This window comes from Euleptes europaea, chromosome 1, assembly GCF_029931775.1.
Source record: "Euleptes europaea isolate rEulEur1 chromosome 1, rEulEur1.hap1, whole genome shotgun sequence".
Taxonomy (NCBI): Eukaryota; Metazoa; Chordata; class Lepidosauria; order Squamata; family Sphaerodactylidae; genus Euleptes; species Euleptes europaea.
In genome coordinates this window covers 22,215,962-22,235,695 of record NC_079312.1, presented here as the reverse complement: position 1 = coordinate 22,235,695, position 19,734 = coordinate 22,215,962, and the positions used below count along the sequence as shown (strand labels likewise).

General features: G+C 46.9%; 1 protein-coding gene across 1 annotated transcript in view; it reads right to left on the bottom strand.

Annotated features, from left to right (window-relative positions):
- The window catches only part of ABHD16A (abhydrolase domain containing 16A, phospholipase), a 38,273-nt gene that overhangs the window by 9,197 nt on the left and 9,342 nt on the right, over positions 1 to 19,734 (bottom strand). Inside the window, exons 4-13 of the mRNA XM_056853488.1 lie at positions 15,387 to 15,473; positions 14,122 to 14,207; positions 12,233 to 12,306; positions 10,779 to 10,883; positions 8,611 to 8,725; positions 8,339 to 8,440; positions 5,597 to 5,660; positions 5,007 to 5,056; positions 2,523 to 2,646; positions 727 to 831 (exon numbers count right to left, since the gene is read on the bottom strand). Of these exons, the coding sequence (XP_056709466.1) occupies positions 727 to 831; positions 2,523 to 2,646; positions 5,007 to 5,056; positions 5,597 to 5,660; positions 8,339 to 8,440; positions 8,611 to 8,725; positions 10,779 to 10,883; positions 12,233 to 12,306; positions 14,122 to 14,207; positions 15,387 to 15,473 (912 nt within the window). The remainder of the gene's footprint in view (positions 1 to 726; positions 832 to 2,522; positions 2,647 to 5,006; positions 5,057 to 5,596; positions 5,661 to 8,338; positions 8,441 to 8,610; positions 8,726 to 10,778; positions 10,884 to 12,232; positions 12,307 to 14,121; positions 14,208 to 15,386; positions 15,474 to 19,734) is intronic.

Sequence of the window (19,734 nt, the reverse complement as noted above, 5' to 3'; positions counted from 1 at the left end):
ACATGCAAAATTCCTAAATAAATAAATCTCCATTTACAAGATTGCAGGTAGGCGGTACTGGGGAAGACATTCGCCCAAGGCCAGGTAGACCGCAGCTCGGATATTACCCAGCATCTAAGGAGAGAGGGGACTGGACACATCTCAACAGATGTGCTGCTGACCAACAGTACCCTTTCCCAGGTAGTTCTAAACTCCAGAGTTTGCATGAGGTGTCAGCCAAAGGACAAGAACCAAAGGGTTTTGGTACTTAGCTGCTGCCCTGTTGCTTGTGCTGCCCCTGCCTTTTAAATCACCTTTAAATTTAGGAAGGTATCCAAGGTTGTCACAGCTACAGCCAATATACTGAACTATCTTGGAGAAGTAGGTACAAAATGTATCTGGGGACTTTGTTAACCAAGGAACTCCGTTTGCTGCTTTGGGTGCCGTTGACCTCCTTAGCCCATTACCTGTCCCGTGAATACACTGAGCAGTCTTGTGCTAGCCACTGTCTATCTGTATCACACACACACACAGGACCACGAAGCCTATTCTGAAAGGCTACTTTTCAAGGTCATTGCACAGATCAGGACCATGTGCAAGCAGCAGCTTGAGAGCCTCGTGAAAAGCACGATATTAAGGATCGGTCCTCTCATACGTTGCAAAGTTTGGGTAGATTTTTGTTTTTTTAAAAAAGACCCTCGGCAAATCGACCCTGCAAAGGCGCGTGCATTTTGCGCTTCCCCTTACTCCAGCTTTCCGGCATGACCTTGAGGGCGAGAGGGACGAGGTCGTCAAAGGAGGCGTCCAAAATAAGGGCGCTGATGTCTGGGTATGACATGGCTGCCCAGGTGGCTGTTGGTTAAAGGTAAAAAAAAAAAAAAAAGAAAGAAATGGAAAAGTTACTACGTGATGTTATTTATTTAAAAGACTGTGATTATTCAGAAGACCGTCCAAGGCATCTAATCCATTTCTTCTTAGAGAAAAGTCTTTACAAACACTTGCTACCTAAGAATCTTTGACTACAGAAGCCAGGGACTGAACCCACGACCTTTTGCCTGAAAGGAACGTGTTTTATATGTGGCCCCTCTAATTTCTTGAATACCCCTGGCTTGGAGCTCATTGTTTGTGCCTGTTCGGAGCAAAAGTCTTGTTTAGAATCACAGAGTTGGAAGGTACCACCAGGGTCATCCAGTCCAACCTCCTGCACAATGCAGGAAATTCACAACTACCTCCCCCTCACAACCCCAGTGATCCCATACTCTACGCCCAGAAGATGGCAAAAACAAACAAACAAACAAAACCCCTCCAGGATCCCTAACCAATCTGGCCTGGAGGAAAAATTACTTCCTGACCCCAAAGTGGCGATCGGCACTACCCTGGGCATGCAAGAAAGGGCCACGAGAGTCAAACACTGATGCAAACCTTCCTGCCCTCCCTCTCATGAACATGTCATGTTTAATACTTTATGCCTCGGTTTCATATTTCTGCAATCCTAGTCCTATTACATTGCTTATTAAACGTCTCTTCGTATTGCTGACTGTACTGATTTGCACTATGTAACCCACCTTGAGTCTCGATGAGAATGGAGGACTACAAATAACATAAACAAATAAGAACACCCCAGAAGACTAGGTTCCATAATAATTAGAGCAGTGGTTCTCAACCAGTGGTATGGGTAGATGTCCTCCTTAGAAAAAGTGGGCCTTTTATTTCTATCCAGGGGAACCCAGGTCCTTTGACAGAGTGACTGGCGGGATGTAAAATAGGACAGGTTGAGAAGCACTGAATTAGAGGGTACAGGAGAATTCGGTGGTTTCTCTGCCTTGGACTCCAAAATGGCCACAGCCATACCAGCTTCCAGATCTGCGATTCCAAAGAGGGAGCCCTGCTTTCCTCCAAATGATCACATGTGTGTGTGTGTGTGTGTGTGTGCGTGTGTAAAGTGCCGCCAAGTTGCAGCCGAACTATGGCATTCCCTTATGGAATTTTCAAGGCAAGAGACTAACTGAACATGTATAATTTTATTATAAGCTTTATACACTTGATGTATTTTATACATTTTAGGCATCTATGTGCTGTATGTATATGCTTATGACTTCGTTAATGAGCAATAAACATATACAGACATGCAGGAGACTAACAGAGGTGGTTTGCCAGTGCCTTCCTCTGCACAGCAACCCTGGCATTCCTTGGTGGTCTCCCATCCAAGTACTAACCAGGGCTGACCCTGCTTAACTTCCGAAATCTGAGGCGATCGGGCCATATTGTGCTGCTTTCCCTCACCTGCTCCATTCTACACCCCCCAAATATAAAATGAGTCGCTTCTCGCATTCACAGCCACACCATCTCCATCTACTACCTGCGCCAAAGTTGCCAACAGGCCTGGAGAAAGACGTCCTGACCCTTTAAAAGCGGCTTAATATGTGGATATGGGCAGCTGAAGCTTTCCAAGGGGCACATGTAAATAACATCCTACTCTACCTACATCCTCCCAACACTGCCAGCCCCCATCTTTTAAAAACGAACAAGCTTCATTTTGGTACCTGTAAAGCCCCCAATGGACCAGGCGTAGAGGATGATGTCTTCTGGGAGGAAACCCAAGCGGTGGATGGCATACTGCACCACCACATCCATGGCGTTGGCTTCGTTCTGCGGCAGCGGCGCTCCCTGAGACGAAGGGGAAAGCGGTCAGAGCAAGGAGAACAGAGAAGCAGATGCCCTCGGGAAAGGGAGGAGGTTCGCTAGTGCCTCTGATCTCGGAGACCCTATCTTCCTCTGCTTCCCTAGGAGAGTCTGTCTCCAAACAAAGGTTTTTACGGGGTGGGGCTGTGGCTCAGTGGAAAAGAACTCGCCTTGCACACGGCAGGCCCCGGGTTCAATCCCTGGCATCTTAGACAAAAGGATGAGGTACATAAGAAAAGCCATGCTGGATCAGACCAAGGTCCATCAAGTCCAGCAGTCTGTTCACACAGTGGCCAACCAGGTGCCTCTAGGAAGCCCACAAACAAGACAACTGCAGCAGCATTATCCTGCCTGTGTTCCATAGCACCTAATATAATAGGAATGCTCCTCTGATCCTGAAGAGGTATGCATCATGACTACTATCCATTTTGACTAGTAGCCATGAGTAGCCCTCTCCTCCATGAACATGTCCACTCCCCTCTTAAAGGTATAGGGGTATCCCCAAACCTCCTCCTTCTTTGGAATTAGCAGAAATGGCCAAATTGACTGCTTTGATTAGAAAAAATAACTTATCTAAGATTGTAGTAAATTGGAAACCCTTTTACTGACTTTCTGTGTAATATGGAAAAAGATGAATGGATGATTTGTGGGTTTGAAGATCAGAATAAGAATTTAGGCATGATGGAGAAAAGTTCGATTTTTAGTTGTAAGAATAATAAATATATATATATTTGTAACTAGAAAACAGGTAGTAACTCTTTAATTAGATTCATATTCGATACAAACGAAAACAGAATTATCCTTATATATGTTTGTTTGTACTTTTATATTTTTAATATATTTTTTCGTCTCTTTTCCTTTTCTTTATCTTGTGTATTGGTTTTCTGTAGATTTGTTAATAATAAACTTAATAAAATTCTTTTTTTAAAAAAAGGGAGGGTGGTTGTAAAATTGCACAGAATGGCTTGGGGTGGGGGAACCCAGATGTCAAGCGTTCCAGGCAACCCTGATTAAACTTCTGGAAGGAGAGTGGAGGAAATACACGTGGGTGCAACCTTAGCTGAGCGTCAAACACAGTGAAGGTTTCTTGCAGAGCAAAACTGAAGAGAGCCACTAACTCAACAGTCCTGGCTTCAGTAGCACAAACTCTCTGAACAGCTTTGCGTCAGATCTGGGCTTTAAACTATAATACGATTTAATGAGTTTATTAGTAATACTTGACTTGGCTGGCTTTAAGCATTTGCGTGCTGGAAGACTTTAACGTCTGCAGCGGGCCTCCTATAAGCTCCCGGCAAATCCTCAAAAAGTAGTTATTCCTGGAATTATTAGCACAAATCGAGGATTTAGTGTGCTCGGATGGTTAGGAGATCTGTACCACATGGGGAGTGAGTGACTTTGGAGCACGGAAGGCAACGGCAGCAATTGGAAATCCAGCTGACACGCTTACCCCTGGACTGGAAAAATGTTGTTAGGAAAACGTCTCAAACTCCATTCTGAAATGAAGGAAGAGCTGGAAAACATGCTGAAACTGGTAACCAAGATGATGGTGTACCTTCCTAACGTGAAAGGCTAATGAGTTGGTTCAGAAATAAAGTTGGTTCAGAAATGAAGTCAACTTGGGGAGGTCATAAGAGGTTTATAAAAGAAATTGCCGTTGTGGTGTAGTGGTTAAGAACGGTGGTTCTAAGCGATGGACTCTGATCTGGAGAGCCGAGTTTGATTCCCCACTCCTCCACATGAACCGCGGAGGCTAATCTGGTGAACCGGCTTTGTTTCCCCCACTCCTCCACACAAAACCTGCTGGGTGACCTTGGGCTAGTCACAGTTCTCTTAGAGCTCTCTCAGCCACACCTACCTCACAGGGTGTCTGTTGTGGGGAAGGGAAGGAGATTGTAAGCCGGTTTGATTCTGCCGTAAGTGGTAGAGAAAGTTGGCATATAAAAACCAATTCTTCTTCTTCTACTACTATATGTGGGGGAAGGGAAACTTTTTCTCCCCCACCCAAATAATTGAACTCTGAGGCACCCTATGAACTTTATGGGCAGCAGGTACAGGACTGAGAGAAGTATTTATTTATTTAGATGTTTATACCCTTATTTTCTCCCCAATGGGGATACAAAGCGACTTACAACACCATTCGTTTGTTCTCCATTTTACCCTCACAGCAACCACCTCGGGAAGTAGCTTACAGCTGAGAATGACTGGCCAAGGCGACCCAGCATCCATCCACGGCAGATCTCCCAGATCTTACTCTGACACTCTGACCACTACTCCGTGCTGGTTGTATGCATAATTAATTTGTGGAACGCATGGTGGGATGTGGCGACGCTCGCTGGAACACTTACCGTGCTGCCTGCGAAACCGGGGTGGTTCCATCCCAGCACAGAATATCCAGCTACAAGAGAGACACAGGAGAGTCACGATTACCACACGGTATCTCATTTTCGGAAGCGCTTCGTGCCCCACACTCTACAAGGTTTCTGAGAAAAAGCAGCAACTTGGTACATGAGCAGGCCAGAAGAATCTTCCCTGAGGAAAGAGAAGCTTGGAAAAACGAAAGACGGACGCCCTGATAGACCGAGATTGGTAGCAGGATTGGATACATTTGACATCACACCCTTTCCTTCATGGAACTGTGAGAAGCAACCTTGGTCTCTCAACTGCTTCCACCACAACTCAAGTGGGAAGAGTGCCATACACTGGTTCAATTCAGGCTCCCTACAAGGGCAGCGGGAAGGATCTTGCTATAGACCAAAACACACATTTTTAAAACCTCTGTTTCAGCACAACTGGACACAAGCCATTTCCTCCCAAACCCAGCTACAAGGTGGGGTTCCAGTGTTGCAGTCCCCCCCAAAAAACGGTTTCATCCCTCAGAAGAACCTTCCATCATGAGAGGAAGTCTTTTGAGTCATGCAGCTAAGATGGACCATACCGTCCAAGGGAGTGGAGAGGCAGCCAACTTCATAGAATCCTGCGTTGCCTTCACAGCAAATCACCTGCAGAGACAAAAGCAAGGGGGATTTCAGAAGGGGCAGCTCATCATTCAAAGCTGTAGAGGGGCCACCTGCAAGAATCCTGCAAGAATCTTGCCCCTCCTGCTCTCAAAAAAACAACAATACCATGGGCTTCATAACTGAAAAGTGGGTCATCCTTGTTGGGAAATGTTGCATGAGCAAGAACAGAAAAACAACTCCATTGTGAACAGAGGTTTCCAGAACTTTATGCATAACTAAGATAATCAAAAGGTGGCTTCATATGACCTGAAGTTTTTGTTCAAACTATGGCCCTCTCACAGCTTTTAAAACTCTATCTGAATTCCACTTGGAATAGGATGTGTGTATGTGTGTTTTTGCCATCAAGTCATAGCTGACTTATGGCGACCCTGTAGGGTTTTCGAGGCAAGAGACGTCAGAGGTCTCTACCACTTAAGGAAGAATGAAACCGGCTTCCAATCACTCATTCTCTCCAGGATCAGAGGGGCATGCCTATTATAGTAGGTGCTGTGGAACATAGGCAGGACGCTGCTGCTGCAGACATCTTGTTTGTGGGCTTCCTAGAGGCACCAGGTTGGCCACTGTGTGAACAGACTGCTGGACTTGATGGGCCTTGGTCTGATCCAGCATGGCTTTTCTTATGTTCATATGTTCTTACAGGTGGTTTTGCCATTGCCTGCCTTCATGTAGGCTGAGAGTCCTGAGAGAACTGTGACTGGCCCAAAGTCACCCAGCAGGCTGCATGTGGAGGAGTGGGGAAACAAACCTGGTTCACCAGATTAGAGTCTGCCGCTCATGTGGAGGAGTGGGGAATCAAACCCGGTTCTCCAGATTAGAGTCCGCCGCTCTTAACCACTGCACCACACTAGCTCCTTGGAACAGGATATTTATTTATGTATTTGTTTATTCATATACTGCTTCCCTCCACAATGGGGACCCAAAATGGCTTATACTGTTCTCCTTGCCTCCATTTTCTCCTCACAACATCCACCCTGTGAGAAAAGCCAAGCTGTGAGATGGTGAATGACCCAAGGTCACCCAGCGAGCTTCCATGGCAGAGTGGGAATTTGAACACATCCCAGTTTGATACTCTGACCATTATGGAATGCTGGCTCACCAAACCCACCTTCCCTATTCCGTTTCGCCAAATAAGCTCCAACAGCCTTCTGCATGGTGGGAAACCACATTTTCTGCTCAATAATGTTACTTCAGTGGAGTATAATGTATACAATGAGATTCTAAAACGAAATGTTATTGTAGGTATGAAATAATAAAAGCTACTTAATAAATCTGGTTTTACAAGACTAGGTCTCCTTACTATTTTTTAGCTTAGAAGGCTAGATATAATTATTTAGACTATTTACCATTTGTATTACATGACTTTCATTATTCTTATTATACAACTTTTGACAGGTCGAAATTTTTAACACTAGATCTATAAAATAACCATCATGTACTGCTATCTATTAAGGACATACAGATATTCAATGTAGCACATCTTCTAGAATTATGTACTGCTATCGATGTAGGTCACATTATGAGAAGACAAGAGTCACTGGAAAAGACAATCATGCTAGGAAAAGTTGAGGGCAGCAGGAAAAGAGGAAGACCCAACAAGAGATGGATTGACTCTATAAAGGAAGCCGCAGCCCTCAATTTGCAAGACCTGAGCAAGGCTGTCAAAGATAGGACATTTTGGAGGACTTTCATTCATAGGGTTGCTATGAGTCGGAAGCGACTTGACAGCACTTCATACACACACAAACACATCGATTTAGGTCATACGTATATCGAATACAGTATAGTCACTAGAATAATAGCAATTAAATATCATTACCTATTTATACAGTGGAAGGCAGGAGAATATGCCTAGGTCTCTCTCTCCCTTTTAAAGGTTTGTTTTACTTCAGATGTACAAATAAACAAGTAGGCTTGGTATGATTCAGGCCCACTCCAAAAAGTAGCTGATGGGTATTTTGTAATAGGTACATAGTCGTGTTTATGTGTAATGTGTATATGTTGTATGATTTGTCTGTTTTGTTTCATGTTGTTTTGAAAATAAAAAATAGTATTTAAAAATGCTTTACTTCACAAGCATTATGACTGAGAAGGTCAAAAGGTCAAGTTCTAAGGAAATGGAAAAGACAATGGGAAAAAGACCTAGAAGGGTGGTGGGGACAAGACAGTGCATCACTCATTTGATTGATACACACCCACTCCCTCCACCAACGACGTACCTCCCTCTGACGAAAGAAGCTGGAGTCCAAGATCCGCTCTTGACAGACTGATATTGCTCCAGAGTCGTTGCACTATCTTTATAATGCTATTCATTTTAATCCCACACTCTCCCGCCCACAAAAGATTTAACTGGAACCCTAAATGCAGATCAGTATTATCCTCACAACAATACTGCGAGGTAGGTTAAGTCGAGAAAAGCGCTAACACAAAGTCACCTGGGAACCTTCAGAGGATTTGAACCGGTTCCACGGACACAGCAGCATCTGACAACAAGCCTACAGGTGACTTTAAGCCCCTGGAACAAAGCTAAGAGGCAGGAGATGGGGGATTCTTGGGGACAACCAGGACAATCAGCGCCTTCATAAATAAACCTGAGAACAGCAGCCCAAGTTGATTTGTCGACAGATGCCTGAGATTAAAATTATCTTCCGGGGACCACTCACCAGCTTCTTGCCTTGGGGCTCCGAGGTATCTCTCCGGTCCATGAACATGGTGTCAACTTCATTTCCATCGCAAGCAGTGAGCTTGGCTCGTTTCCCATGGTACTGTGATCACAAAGACAGAGGAATCAGGGTTTTGGCTGCCCGATCCCCCAGTTTCTCTGGGTGCGGTGGAGTGGATATAAGCAGGAACACTAGAATTTTGCCAAGCCCATAGGAAAAACATCGGAAGAGGAGGGGTCTGGGAGCCGGGGCTCTCGGTTAGCGTTACTCACTTCCTCCACCAGTCGGGCCTGTCCTTGAAGCAACATGGGCATCAGGGCTTTCTGCAGCAGATACACTGAGCCTGGATAGAGCATACGCCGACCGATGGTGTGAGCCACTATGTAGCTACAGGGAGAGAAGGGGGCCGTGAGAAAAGGGACTGGCGTCTCAGCGGTACGGTACCTGCCCTGCCTAGATCTGCACCAGAGATGCCAACGTCATGGATGGGGGAAAAACTGTGAATGGAAAGCCAGCATGGCTCTCATCCCCCTGCCAATCAGCAAGCAGGGCGATGAAGCCGACCCTCCCGCCGCTGCCAAGGAGGAAGCCGTCCCTCCGATTCTTCTGCAAACCCATCGCTTCTCATTGGTCAACAAACAGCCTTCATCCCAAGCACTCCAGCCAACCAGCAACCTCCCCTTCCCAAAATTCTAAGTTCGGTCCACCAATCGCCAGCTAAGTCCATTCGACCAATTGCCAGGTAAGTTCCGTCGACCCATCGCCAACTAGGTGCCTGCCTCTTCCTAACACCACAAACGATTCTTTCCCTGCCACACGTATGCTTATACGAACAAATACGAATATGAAACCTTTATTAGCATTAGTGATACAACAATAGATTCCTTTGAAGTGTGGTGTTGGAGGAGAGTGTTACGGATACCGCGGACTGCCAAAAAAACAAATCCGTGGGTTATAGATCAAATCAAGCCTGAACTGACCCTAGAAGCTAAAATGACTAAACTGAGGCTGTCGTACTTTGGTCACATTATGAGAAGACAAGAGTCACCGGAAAAGACAGTCATGCTAGGAAAAGTTGAGGGCAGCAGGAAAAGAGGAAGACCCAACAAGAGATGGACTGACTCTATAAAGGAAGCCACAGCCCTCAGTTTGCAAGACCTGAGCAAGGCTGTCAAAGACAGGACATTTTGGAGGACTTTGATTCATAGGGTCGCCATGAATCTCCCAAGCAGCATGGCAGATGGGAGAACATTTAGTCTAGCCAGCATATAGACTCTTCTTTGGTTAGGATCGGTTAGGCACAAGAAATATTGAGGTATAGAGTGACTACTGCTTATAAAGATTCCGCCTCCTTATCTCCCATCAGCCAAGCAAAACCTAGAATCTCCAGCTTAATATATCCAAAGCAGCCATCTGTTACCCCATGCAGCCATGACCCTGGCCTCTCCAGTAACCTTCCCTTCTCATGATCTGTGGCCAAGCGCTCAACACTAAAGAACAATGCTTGACCAGTTATCCTCTTGGGTTCTATCTCCCCCCCCCCCCCATGCACATATTCATCAGTAGTGCGCCAGTGAGCACCTCTGGGTCCTAAGAGGAGGAATCCTTGCTCCCTGGACCGGTTATCCAGTGTCCTTCCTTCTTACCAATCCTCTTTTTCTATGGACCCTTCAAGGACTGAGGTGAGATTTCAGGAAGCCAGAGTGTTTCCCTTTCTAACAGTCTTTAAAACTGTGCTGTCAGCAAGCCAGACCTTAAGCTCCTTTAAGGAGGGTAGGGGGGGGGGGAACAGGACAGGGACAGATGTACATAGTGCATCAGCACGCAGACTTGTTTGTGAAAGTAGAAAAAGAGCAGAAGTCCAGTAGCATCTTAAAGAATAACAAAATTTCTGGCACGGTATGAGCTTTCGTGAGCCATCGCTCACTTCTTCACATACAGCTAGAATGTGCGTCCATCTGTCTTTAAGTAGAGACAGAGGATTCAGAAAGGCAATAGCATGTAAATGTCAACAGCAGGTTGGATTCCTGTCTTATTACCAATGCTGATTTCTCCACGCCTACTACCCCTCTGCATATCACACCTGATCCAATCAAGCCTGCTAATGTAATTTACCTACGATTGACATTTACATGCTATTGCCATTGGGTGTCAGAATTCACTGTTCCCTACTTAAGGGCAGAGGGACTCACATTCTAGCTGTATCTGAAGAAGTGAGCTGTGGCTCACAAAAGCTCATACCCTGCCAGAAATTTTTGTTAGTCTTTAAGGCATTACGTGACTCTTGCTCTTTTCTACTGCTACAGACAGACTAAGATGGCAACCCATCATGATCTATCATTTGTTCAAGCTTACCCAAGCCTACATCAACTTGTCAACCCAGCTAATACACATTACCCTCTGTCGCAAAGGACAATGTGTGTATGAGCAAAAGCTGTACCTGGCAATCTGGCAAGGTAGCTTTTTGATTGCGTGCAGGAAACCGTTGACTGCGCTTCGGTGCTTCGGTTCTGCCCGCAACAGGGGAACGCTGCGTGAATCTGACCTGTAGGGGTTGTAGATCGAGAGTTGGAAGGAGCCCCCAGGCCAACTTATCTCAGAGGGCAGAATGGAATGTGTGTGTCGGTCCAAGTGGAATGGAGAATGTACTTAAAATCAGCTATTGTGGCACCCCCCCACCCAAGAACATGGCCCTGCGGGCAGACAAAGAATTAGGAACGTTGGCTGTATAGCATGCCTGACTCTCGAGTCATATTGGAGGATGCAAGGATTACATGTTTTAACTGATGTTTAATGGTTTTTATGTATTTTAGTGGTTGTTACCCACCCTGAGGCCAGCCTGGCTGGGAATGAGGGTGGGCTATAAATTTGAAAACATAAAATTTGAGTTGTGGCTCAGTTTGTACAGCATCTGATTGGCATGCAGAAGGTCCCAGGTTCAATGCCCAGCATCTCCAGTTAAAGGGACTGAGCAAGTAAGTGATGTGAAAGACCTCCACCTGAGACCCTGGAGAGCCGTTGCTGGTCTGAGTAGACAGTACTGACTTTGATGGACCAAGGGTCTGATTCAGTGTAAGGCAACTTCATGTGTTCAATTATAAGCACTGGGCAGTGAAATGTGCAAATGCTCCCAGGGAATAATAGGCATAAGGACCGGAAAATATGTGAAATTACCTTGCTGGTGACCAGGTGTTCAGCACATTCCCTGACATCATTCTCAGATGACACACAATAACTAGACGACATGCAAAATCCTCTGCTGGGTGCTGCTAATATACACACTGGAGGGAGGGATTGTGGCTGAATGAGAGAGCATCTGCTTGGCCTGCAGAAGGCCCCAGGTTCAATCCCTGGCATCTCCAATTAAAAGAATCAGGTTAACAGGTGATGTGCAAGACCTCTACCTGAGACCCTGGCGAGCCATCGCCAGTCTGAGTAGACCAGACTGACACCGATAGACCGAGGGCCTTTGTCAATATGATGCAGCTTTGTGTGTTCATACATATCCACTATTATGCACTTGTGTGTGTGTGTTTTCTCTGGTCAGCTGCTGTAGATGGCAACATAATGCTGTTACAGGGAACCTGGACAGCAGCTTTTCCTGGGCTTCACTAGGGAGGGGCCATGGCTCAGAGGCAGAACACAGGCTTTGCACGCAGAAGGCCATGGGTCCAACCCCCAGCATTGCCCATTAAGCAACCTCCGCTCACTGGTGTTAGAAAACACCTTCTTCAATCTGAAACTCTACTGGAGGGTGACCGGTAATTATGGGCTAGATGCAAGAAGTGGTGTATTCAGTCCAAACCAGCTTCCTATGTACCCTAGAGAGAGGTTCTGGGGAAACAGGGGAGGGGAGATGCAACTTCCAAACATGTCCTTTTTTCCCCTACCTACCGGCTTGTAGCCTCATCCCACCGAAAGTCCACAGGCCAACTTCTGAAGTCAAAATTGTAAAGGGAAAGCTTCTTCTGCAGGGCACAGAAAGAAAGAGAAAAGGACGAGAAAACATGAAGTAGCCGCTGGATCGGAATAGCTCCCAGTGCAAAGTCCTTTCCTCTCAGCTAAGACGCAAGATAAAAAGCTCACTTTGCTCCTCCCCTCCAAAAATGCAGGAAACAGGTAAAGCAGCGGTGCTCCCGGCCAGTGTGTTTCCTGGCAACCTCTTTTCTTCTTCCCCAAAGGAAAGAGCCAACGCTGGCTTTCCTCCACCTCATTTGAAAGAGGAGGTGCTCCAGAAGAACGCAAGAGGCATAACTTGTATGTCTGCAGGGAGCACCCGTTGAGAAACAGCTGCCTTCCTCATGGGAGGACGCTTGGCTTGCCAACTCCTGAAACTGTGTGATGGGCCCCACGGCAGCCATTTTGGGGTGGTGCCCACTCCGTGCCCTCAGCATTCCAAAAGTGCCCAGAGGCTTGACAAGGATGGGGACCCCTCAATTAAAGCAACTCTTATTTTAACAACTAAAGCCCCACAGAGGGCAAGGAATACACATAAACAAATGACTGGCAGAGTTGGAGGCTGAGGAACAAGATGGGCAGCAACGCCCCGAACAAAAACATCTCACATATAGGAAGACATAAAGGAGCTGATGTTTATGAAACAAAACAATCCACTTAGCCTAACCCTGTCTATCCTGACAGGCCACAGCCTTCCAGAGATCTTTCCCAGTCCAGCTACCTAAGATCTTTTCATAAATCATGGAGTTGGAAGGGGCCATTCAGGCCATCTAGTCCAACCCCCTGCTCAATGCAGGATCAGCCTAGAGCATCCCTGACAAGTGCTTGTCCAGCCTCTGCTTAAAGACTGCCAGTGAGGGGGAGCTCACCACCTCCCTAGGCAGCCGATTCCACTGTCGAACAACTCTTACTGTGAAGCTTTCCCCCGTAATATCCAGCCGATACCTTTCCTCCCGCAATTTAAACCCATTATTGCGATTCCTATCCAACAGGAATAGCTCCCTGCCCTCCTCTAAGTGACAGCCCTTCAAAAAGTTTAAGAGTGCAATGAAGTCTCCCCTCAGCCTCCTCTCCTCCAGACTAAATATTCCCAACTCCCTCAGCCTTTCCTCACAGGGCTTGGTCTCCAGGCCCCTGCAGTTGGTGTTAGGTTAAGCAGTGAACTTCATACATGGAAAACCTTTTATTTTGCCATTAAACTACATCTCACATATAGGAAGACATAAAGGAGCTGATGTTTATGAAACAAAACGATCCACTTAGCCTAGCCCTGTCTATCCTGACCATGGCCATGACCTTCCAGATATCTTTCCTGGCCTAGCTACTGGAGATCTTTTCACTGCAGAAGGTAAAAGTTAACCAGTGAAGGAGTTGGTTTTTATACGCTGACTTTCTCCACCACTTAAAGAATCAAACCGGTTTACAATCACCTTCCCTTCCCCTTCCCACAACAGACACCCTGTGAGGTGGGTGGGGCTGAGAGAGCTGTGACTAGCCCAAGGTCACCCAGCTGGCTTCATGCATAGGAGCAGGGAAACCAACCCGGTTCACCAGATTAGCCTCCGCTGCTCATGTGGAGTGGAGAATCAAACCCGGTTCTCCAGATCGGAGTCCACCACTCCAAACCACTGCTCTTAACCACTACACCACGCTGGCTCCCTCATACATGGAAAGCATTTTTTTTGCCATTAAGCTACAGCCCCTTGTAATTATGGGAGGCTCGCCACTGGAGGCCCAACCTCAACACTCTCGTTTCAGGTGCCCCCAAGCACAGCTAAGGCCCCATCCCCACAGGACTGTGCCCTGGGAGTCGCAGCCACCCTCACCTTGTCTTCAGGCTTGCTGTACCGGTGCGCGTCCTCAAGGACAGAGATGAACTGGATGTACTGAGGATTCGTCCAGCGACCGATGCCTGAGGAAGAGTCCACGTTTTCAGTGAAGGGATCCAAAAGGTGGCGGCGCTTTGCTGCCCCTTCTGCCTGGGACACGCTCCGAGAACGCCGACACGGGTGGCCGCCTCTCACCCCTCTCACCCAGCGACCCCCAAAGCAGTGCTTGTGGATGCTGTGCCACGTTTCCTTCCTTCCTGGCACCCACTTCCTGCTTCCCCATGGCAAAGAGCCAATCCTGCCTTTCCCCCTCCCCTCACTGGAAAGAGGAGGTGCTTCGGAAATGCCCAGGGAGCGTCACCTTTGCGTCTGCTAAGAGAACCATCTTAGGAAGAGGCTTGGCTTGGAACCTCCTGATGTTTTGTAGAGTATCCTAATGTAATCGGCAATCAGACCGAGATCCTTGGGGCAGCCATTTTGCAATTGCTTCCTACCCCGCCAAGAGCAGCCATTTTGGGGAGCCCATGACCTGTTCCCAAAATCCCCCAAAGCGTCTACGGGTTCACCAAGTCTGGGTACGCCTGCATTAATCGTTCCAACACCCCCAACAAACAACCCCTCCAAGACCGAACAAAATACCCTGAACCACCCCCCCCCCCCGTTTTCCAGAAGCTTTGGGGCATAACCTCTCAGTCCTCAACTACAAGAGAAACTAATTCTAATTACTCATAAGAAGAAGAGTTGGTTTTTATATGCCGACTTTCTCTACCACTTAAGGAAGAATCAAACAGGCTTACAATCACCTTCCCTTCCCCTCCCCATAACAGACACCCTGTGAGGTAGGTGGAGCTGAGAGAGCTGTGACTAGCCCAAGGTCACCCAGCTGGCATCAAGTGGAGGAAGGGGAAACAAATCCAGTTCACCAGATTAGCCTCTGCTGCTCTTATGGAGGTGTGGGGAATCAAACCCGGTTCTCCAGACCGCCGTTCTTAACCATTACACCACGCTGGCTCTCTGTACAACCGAAGTTGTACATATTCCCGTCTCTTAACTTCCATTCCCCTGGTCGCCTCTTCTGGTAAAATTTAGACTGGAAGCTCCCTGGGGCCAGGACTAAAGTTGATATTCCCCTGTACGTCAGGTACGTCGATGGCACTTTGTAACTGTTGAGCTCCAGGGCCCAAAATCCAGGGGGATCTGTAGCTTCCCAGTCCCTGAACTCTGACAGCCATCTTCTCCTTTGGATCCCCCAAACCGCTCACCTCTGAGACAGGCAATCCCAGCCAACAACAACAGCATCGTCCCGGCATAGTGAGAGATGGCGACCACCTTCGACATCGTTAAATAGCCTAGGAAGCGAGTGAAAAGGGGAGAGGCAGTCAGGACAAAAGATTTAGGATCTCAAAGGTCGCTTCACCCAGGACGTTCCCCTCCACCTCCAGAAACACCTGAGTTTATTTAAAAAAAATATGGCATCAGAACATTTATATCTGTATGGCAAAAGGCAGCTGACGCACTAAGAAGAGCTGGTTTTTATACCCCGCTTTTTCTCTACCTTTAAGGAGTCACATAGTAGTTTCCCTACAACAGATACCTTGTAAGGTAGGTGGGGCTGAGAGAGTTCGGAGAGAACCGTGACTGGCTCAAGGACATCCCAACTGGCTTCATGTGGAGGAGTGGGGAATCGAAGTCCACCACTCTTAACCACTACACCACGCTGGCTCTTTATTAAGTACCTCCTTTAGCCATGCTGATTGAAATTTATCCTGCACTAACAGGGGTAGCCTCCCTGACCTGGATGGCCCAGGCTAGCCTGATCTGGTCAGATCTCAGAAGCTAAGCAGGGTCAGCCCTGGTTAGTATTTGGATGGGAGACCACCAAGGAATACCAGGGTTGATGTGCAGAGGAAGGCAATGGCAAGCTACCTCTGTTAGTCTCTCGCCATGAAAACCCCAAAAAGGGGTCACCATAAGTCGGCTGCGACTTGAGGGAACTTTACACACACAACGGAGTAGCCAGCCTTGGGGGTTAAGATTCAGCTTCAGCCATGAAGTGATAGAAGCCATGCAAACCCTTGCCTCCACCCTCACCAATCCCGCCTCCAACCTAGCTGAGGCATTTAACACCCAACAAGGTAGGCGTAGGGCAGCTCTCAAGAATTTGGATTGGACCCGTTCCAGAGGGACAAAGATGGATGAGGGAAAGATGGATGAGGGTGGCCCAAGTATGGTCCTTGCAAGAAGACTGACTGGCAGCGATCGGAGAGGCCAAAACCACCCATTCAGGTTTTGACAGGTGTGATGTTGTACCCTGTCATTACAAGACAGTCATGCAATTTAGGGTGCGTGTGTTACAATCCTTTTGTTTTGTTGTTGTGAACGCTGTGTGCAATTTCAGTCGGGTAAGCCACCTCAAGTGTGTCAACAGATACAGGGCCTTTGAACAGGTATTTACTTCATTTGCGCTCCACCTTTTCCCCCAGCTGGGACCCAAAGCGGTTTACATCATCGTCTTCACCCCTTCTGCGTCTCCACTACAGCCTCCTAACCCTGGGTATAAACTAGGGGCTGAGGGAAGGACTTGTGATCTTTGGGATCCAACTCACTTCACTGGATCCAACTCACTTTAATGTTTTGAGAACCTGACATGCGTTAGGCAAAACACTGTTAGCACATACAGATGGAACTCAAAAATAAGCACCTTAAGTTTGGTACCTAAAGCTCCAAAAGCTGTCTTTTCTATGTGTTCTAAAAATAGATGACAAACATTAGTAATATGCAAAAATACCCAACATCTAATGTTCATTCTTCTCCAGAAACATTTCTTCTTGATGTATCTATGCCAATTTGATCGATAGCACAATAACACTTTAAGTTTGTTCAAACAGATCTGCAAAGATACCCAATACTACACACACACATACACACACACACACACACAGAATGTGCACTGCAAATTTCTGCCTCATACGATCCCTAAGCACATAAGTTTCTTTTTGCCCAGAGGTAGGAAAAAAATAAAAGTAGAAAAGAGAACCTATCAATTTTGTGGTGAACAACAGAAGATTCTGAAATAGTCTTTACAAAATCCCAGTGGATAATTCACAGTGGGTAGCCATGTTAGTCTGTCTGCAGTAGTAGAAAAGAGAAAGAGTCCAGTAGCACCTTTGTTAGTCTTTTTTTTTTTTTTTTGTTAGTCTTTAAAATCCCAGTGGTAAGGTCTGTCAGCAGATTTGGATATTAAGGTAAAACGTAAAGGTCCCCTGTGCAAGCACCGGGTCATTCCTGACCCATGGGGGTGACGTCACATCCCGACATTTCCTAGGCAGACTTTGTTTGCGGGGCGGTTTGCCAGTACCTTCCCCAGTCATCTTCCTTTTACCTCCAGCAAGCTGGGTCCTCATTTGACCGACCTCGGAAGGATGGAAGGCTGAGCCAACCTTGAGCCGGCTACCTGAACCCAACTTCCGTCGGGATCAAACTCAGGTCATGAGCAGAGCTTGGACTGCGGTACAGCAGCTTACCACTCTGTGCCACGGGGCTCCTAGATTTGGATATTGAGCTACGCTTAACCACCTTGAATACACTGACCTCCTCAATAGTGTATTATCAACACTATTATTAATAGTGTTATTAATAGTATTAATTCGTCACAGACAAACAAACCAGCCCTTGAAAACATACTACCTTTGTTTACCGCCATTAAACCGCTCGTCTCCGGCCATTCTTGCTGCCAACAGTGACTCAAGATGGCCTAAAAGCCCAAAAACACAAGCACCGTGTGACAGATTTAAAACCCTGACAGGAAATGATCCACTCCAGACAGACAACCGACTAGGCCCGGCCCCCCTCCAGCTTTACAGCCCCTGCAGAGATCCATTCGCCCACGATCGAGACCCCTTCGAAAGAAGACTGTCTTGCCTGGCCGTTGGAACGGGGACCAAGCCGTCTGGACCTCTGCGGGGAGGCCGCACTGGAGCACTGATGCCCCAGCTGGGAAAGTCCAAATTTGGGCTGGCCCAGATTGGAACGCCGAGGGAGGGGGGAACAGACGGAAGGCAGGAGCTCGGCAGACACACGAGATGATTCCTTCGCGCAGGAACGACTGCTATCAAATGGCGTTGATTGTCTTACAGAGATAGCGTCACGCCGCACAGTTCTCGGAAGGCACTTTCGAGGAAAACCATGCCTCAAAAAGCATTCCACTCATTCCAAGAGAATGAGCTTTTTAAAAAATGTTCCCCAAATATTGTTGTTTGAAAAAACTGAGAAACATTCACAAAGAACCCCCCCTACACACACACACGTGTTTTTTTTTTGTTCCACAAGGTTAATGCAGGGCACCCAGCAATTAGAAGAAAAGGACAGGCCACCGGCCACCGTTGGAAGCATAGAATCATAGAGTTGGAAGGGACCACCAGGGTCATCTAGTCCAACCCCTTGCCCAATGCAAGAAATTCACAACTACCTCCCCCCCACACCCCCAGTGACCCCTACTCCATGCCCAGAAAATGGCCAAGATGCCCTCCCTCTCATCATCAGCTTAAGGTTATAGAATCAGCATTGCTGACAGATGGCCATCTAGCCTCTTCTTAAAAACCTCCAGGGAAGGAGAGCTCACCACCTCCCAAGGAAGCCTGTTTCACTGAGGAACCGCTCTAACTGTTAGAAAATTCTTCCTAATGTTCCCATTAGAATATCTTTCTATCGATATACCCTTGTAACAACAGGTGTAGCAAATTCTCTGAATTCTCTTTTTAAAAAAGAAAGAAAGAAAAGAAAGCGAAGTCTCTAGTCCCTTCCTTTGCAAAGATATATTTTCCCTTACATCTCTGAAAAGGAAGAGATTAGAGACTTACTTTTAAAAGAATGCAAGTGGAGAATCTAGAGAACTTGCTATATCTGTTTTTATAATGGTAAATCAATATTCTACTACTGATTTTTCAAAAAACTAAAAAGCCACATGCAGCGAGGGGGGGGAATGGCTGCCACGGGGACAAGGTCAGGGAAAAGGGCTGCCACGTGGGCCAGTAAATCCGAATTTCCCAACCTACACAACAGCCATTCAGGTTTTGCTGCGATCTTTCCCAAAACTCTGGAGCAAAGCAAGTGTGGGAAAGTTTAGAGAAAAGCCAGGGAAACCCCCCAGAGGTGCCCGAATTGCACAATTCTGCAGTAAAACAGAAGGAAAAAAAACCCACTTCCCAAAAGCTTTGAACTCGGGGCAGACAACCTGTGCGGAAGACATCAAAGATTATGCCTCCAGAGAGCAGGGAGAAAGCCAGGACCAGCTCTTTGCTCGGTCAAAGCAGCAAAGAGCACCACGAAACATTCTGGCGGGAACCACATTGGGGAATCATTGCTCTATATACATGCCAAGCGTGCTATGAAACAGAAACAAGTAACAAACGAAGGCGAGAATAAAGTCAAAGCCATCTGCTTCTTGGCTGGCTACTGAGTTCTGTGAACAATGAGACTTCTGGGGAGGAAAATGCAGGCCAGGGATGGAGCATTCCAATTAAAATTCACACTTGCCTCGCCCCTAACAATTGCACCCCATTGTGATTTTGACACATTCATTACGTATCCCTAACAAGGGACCTTTTGTCA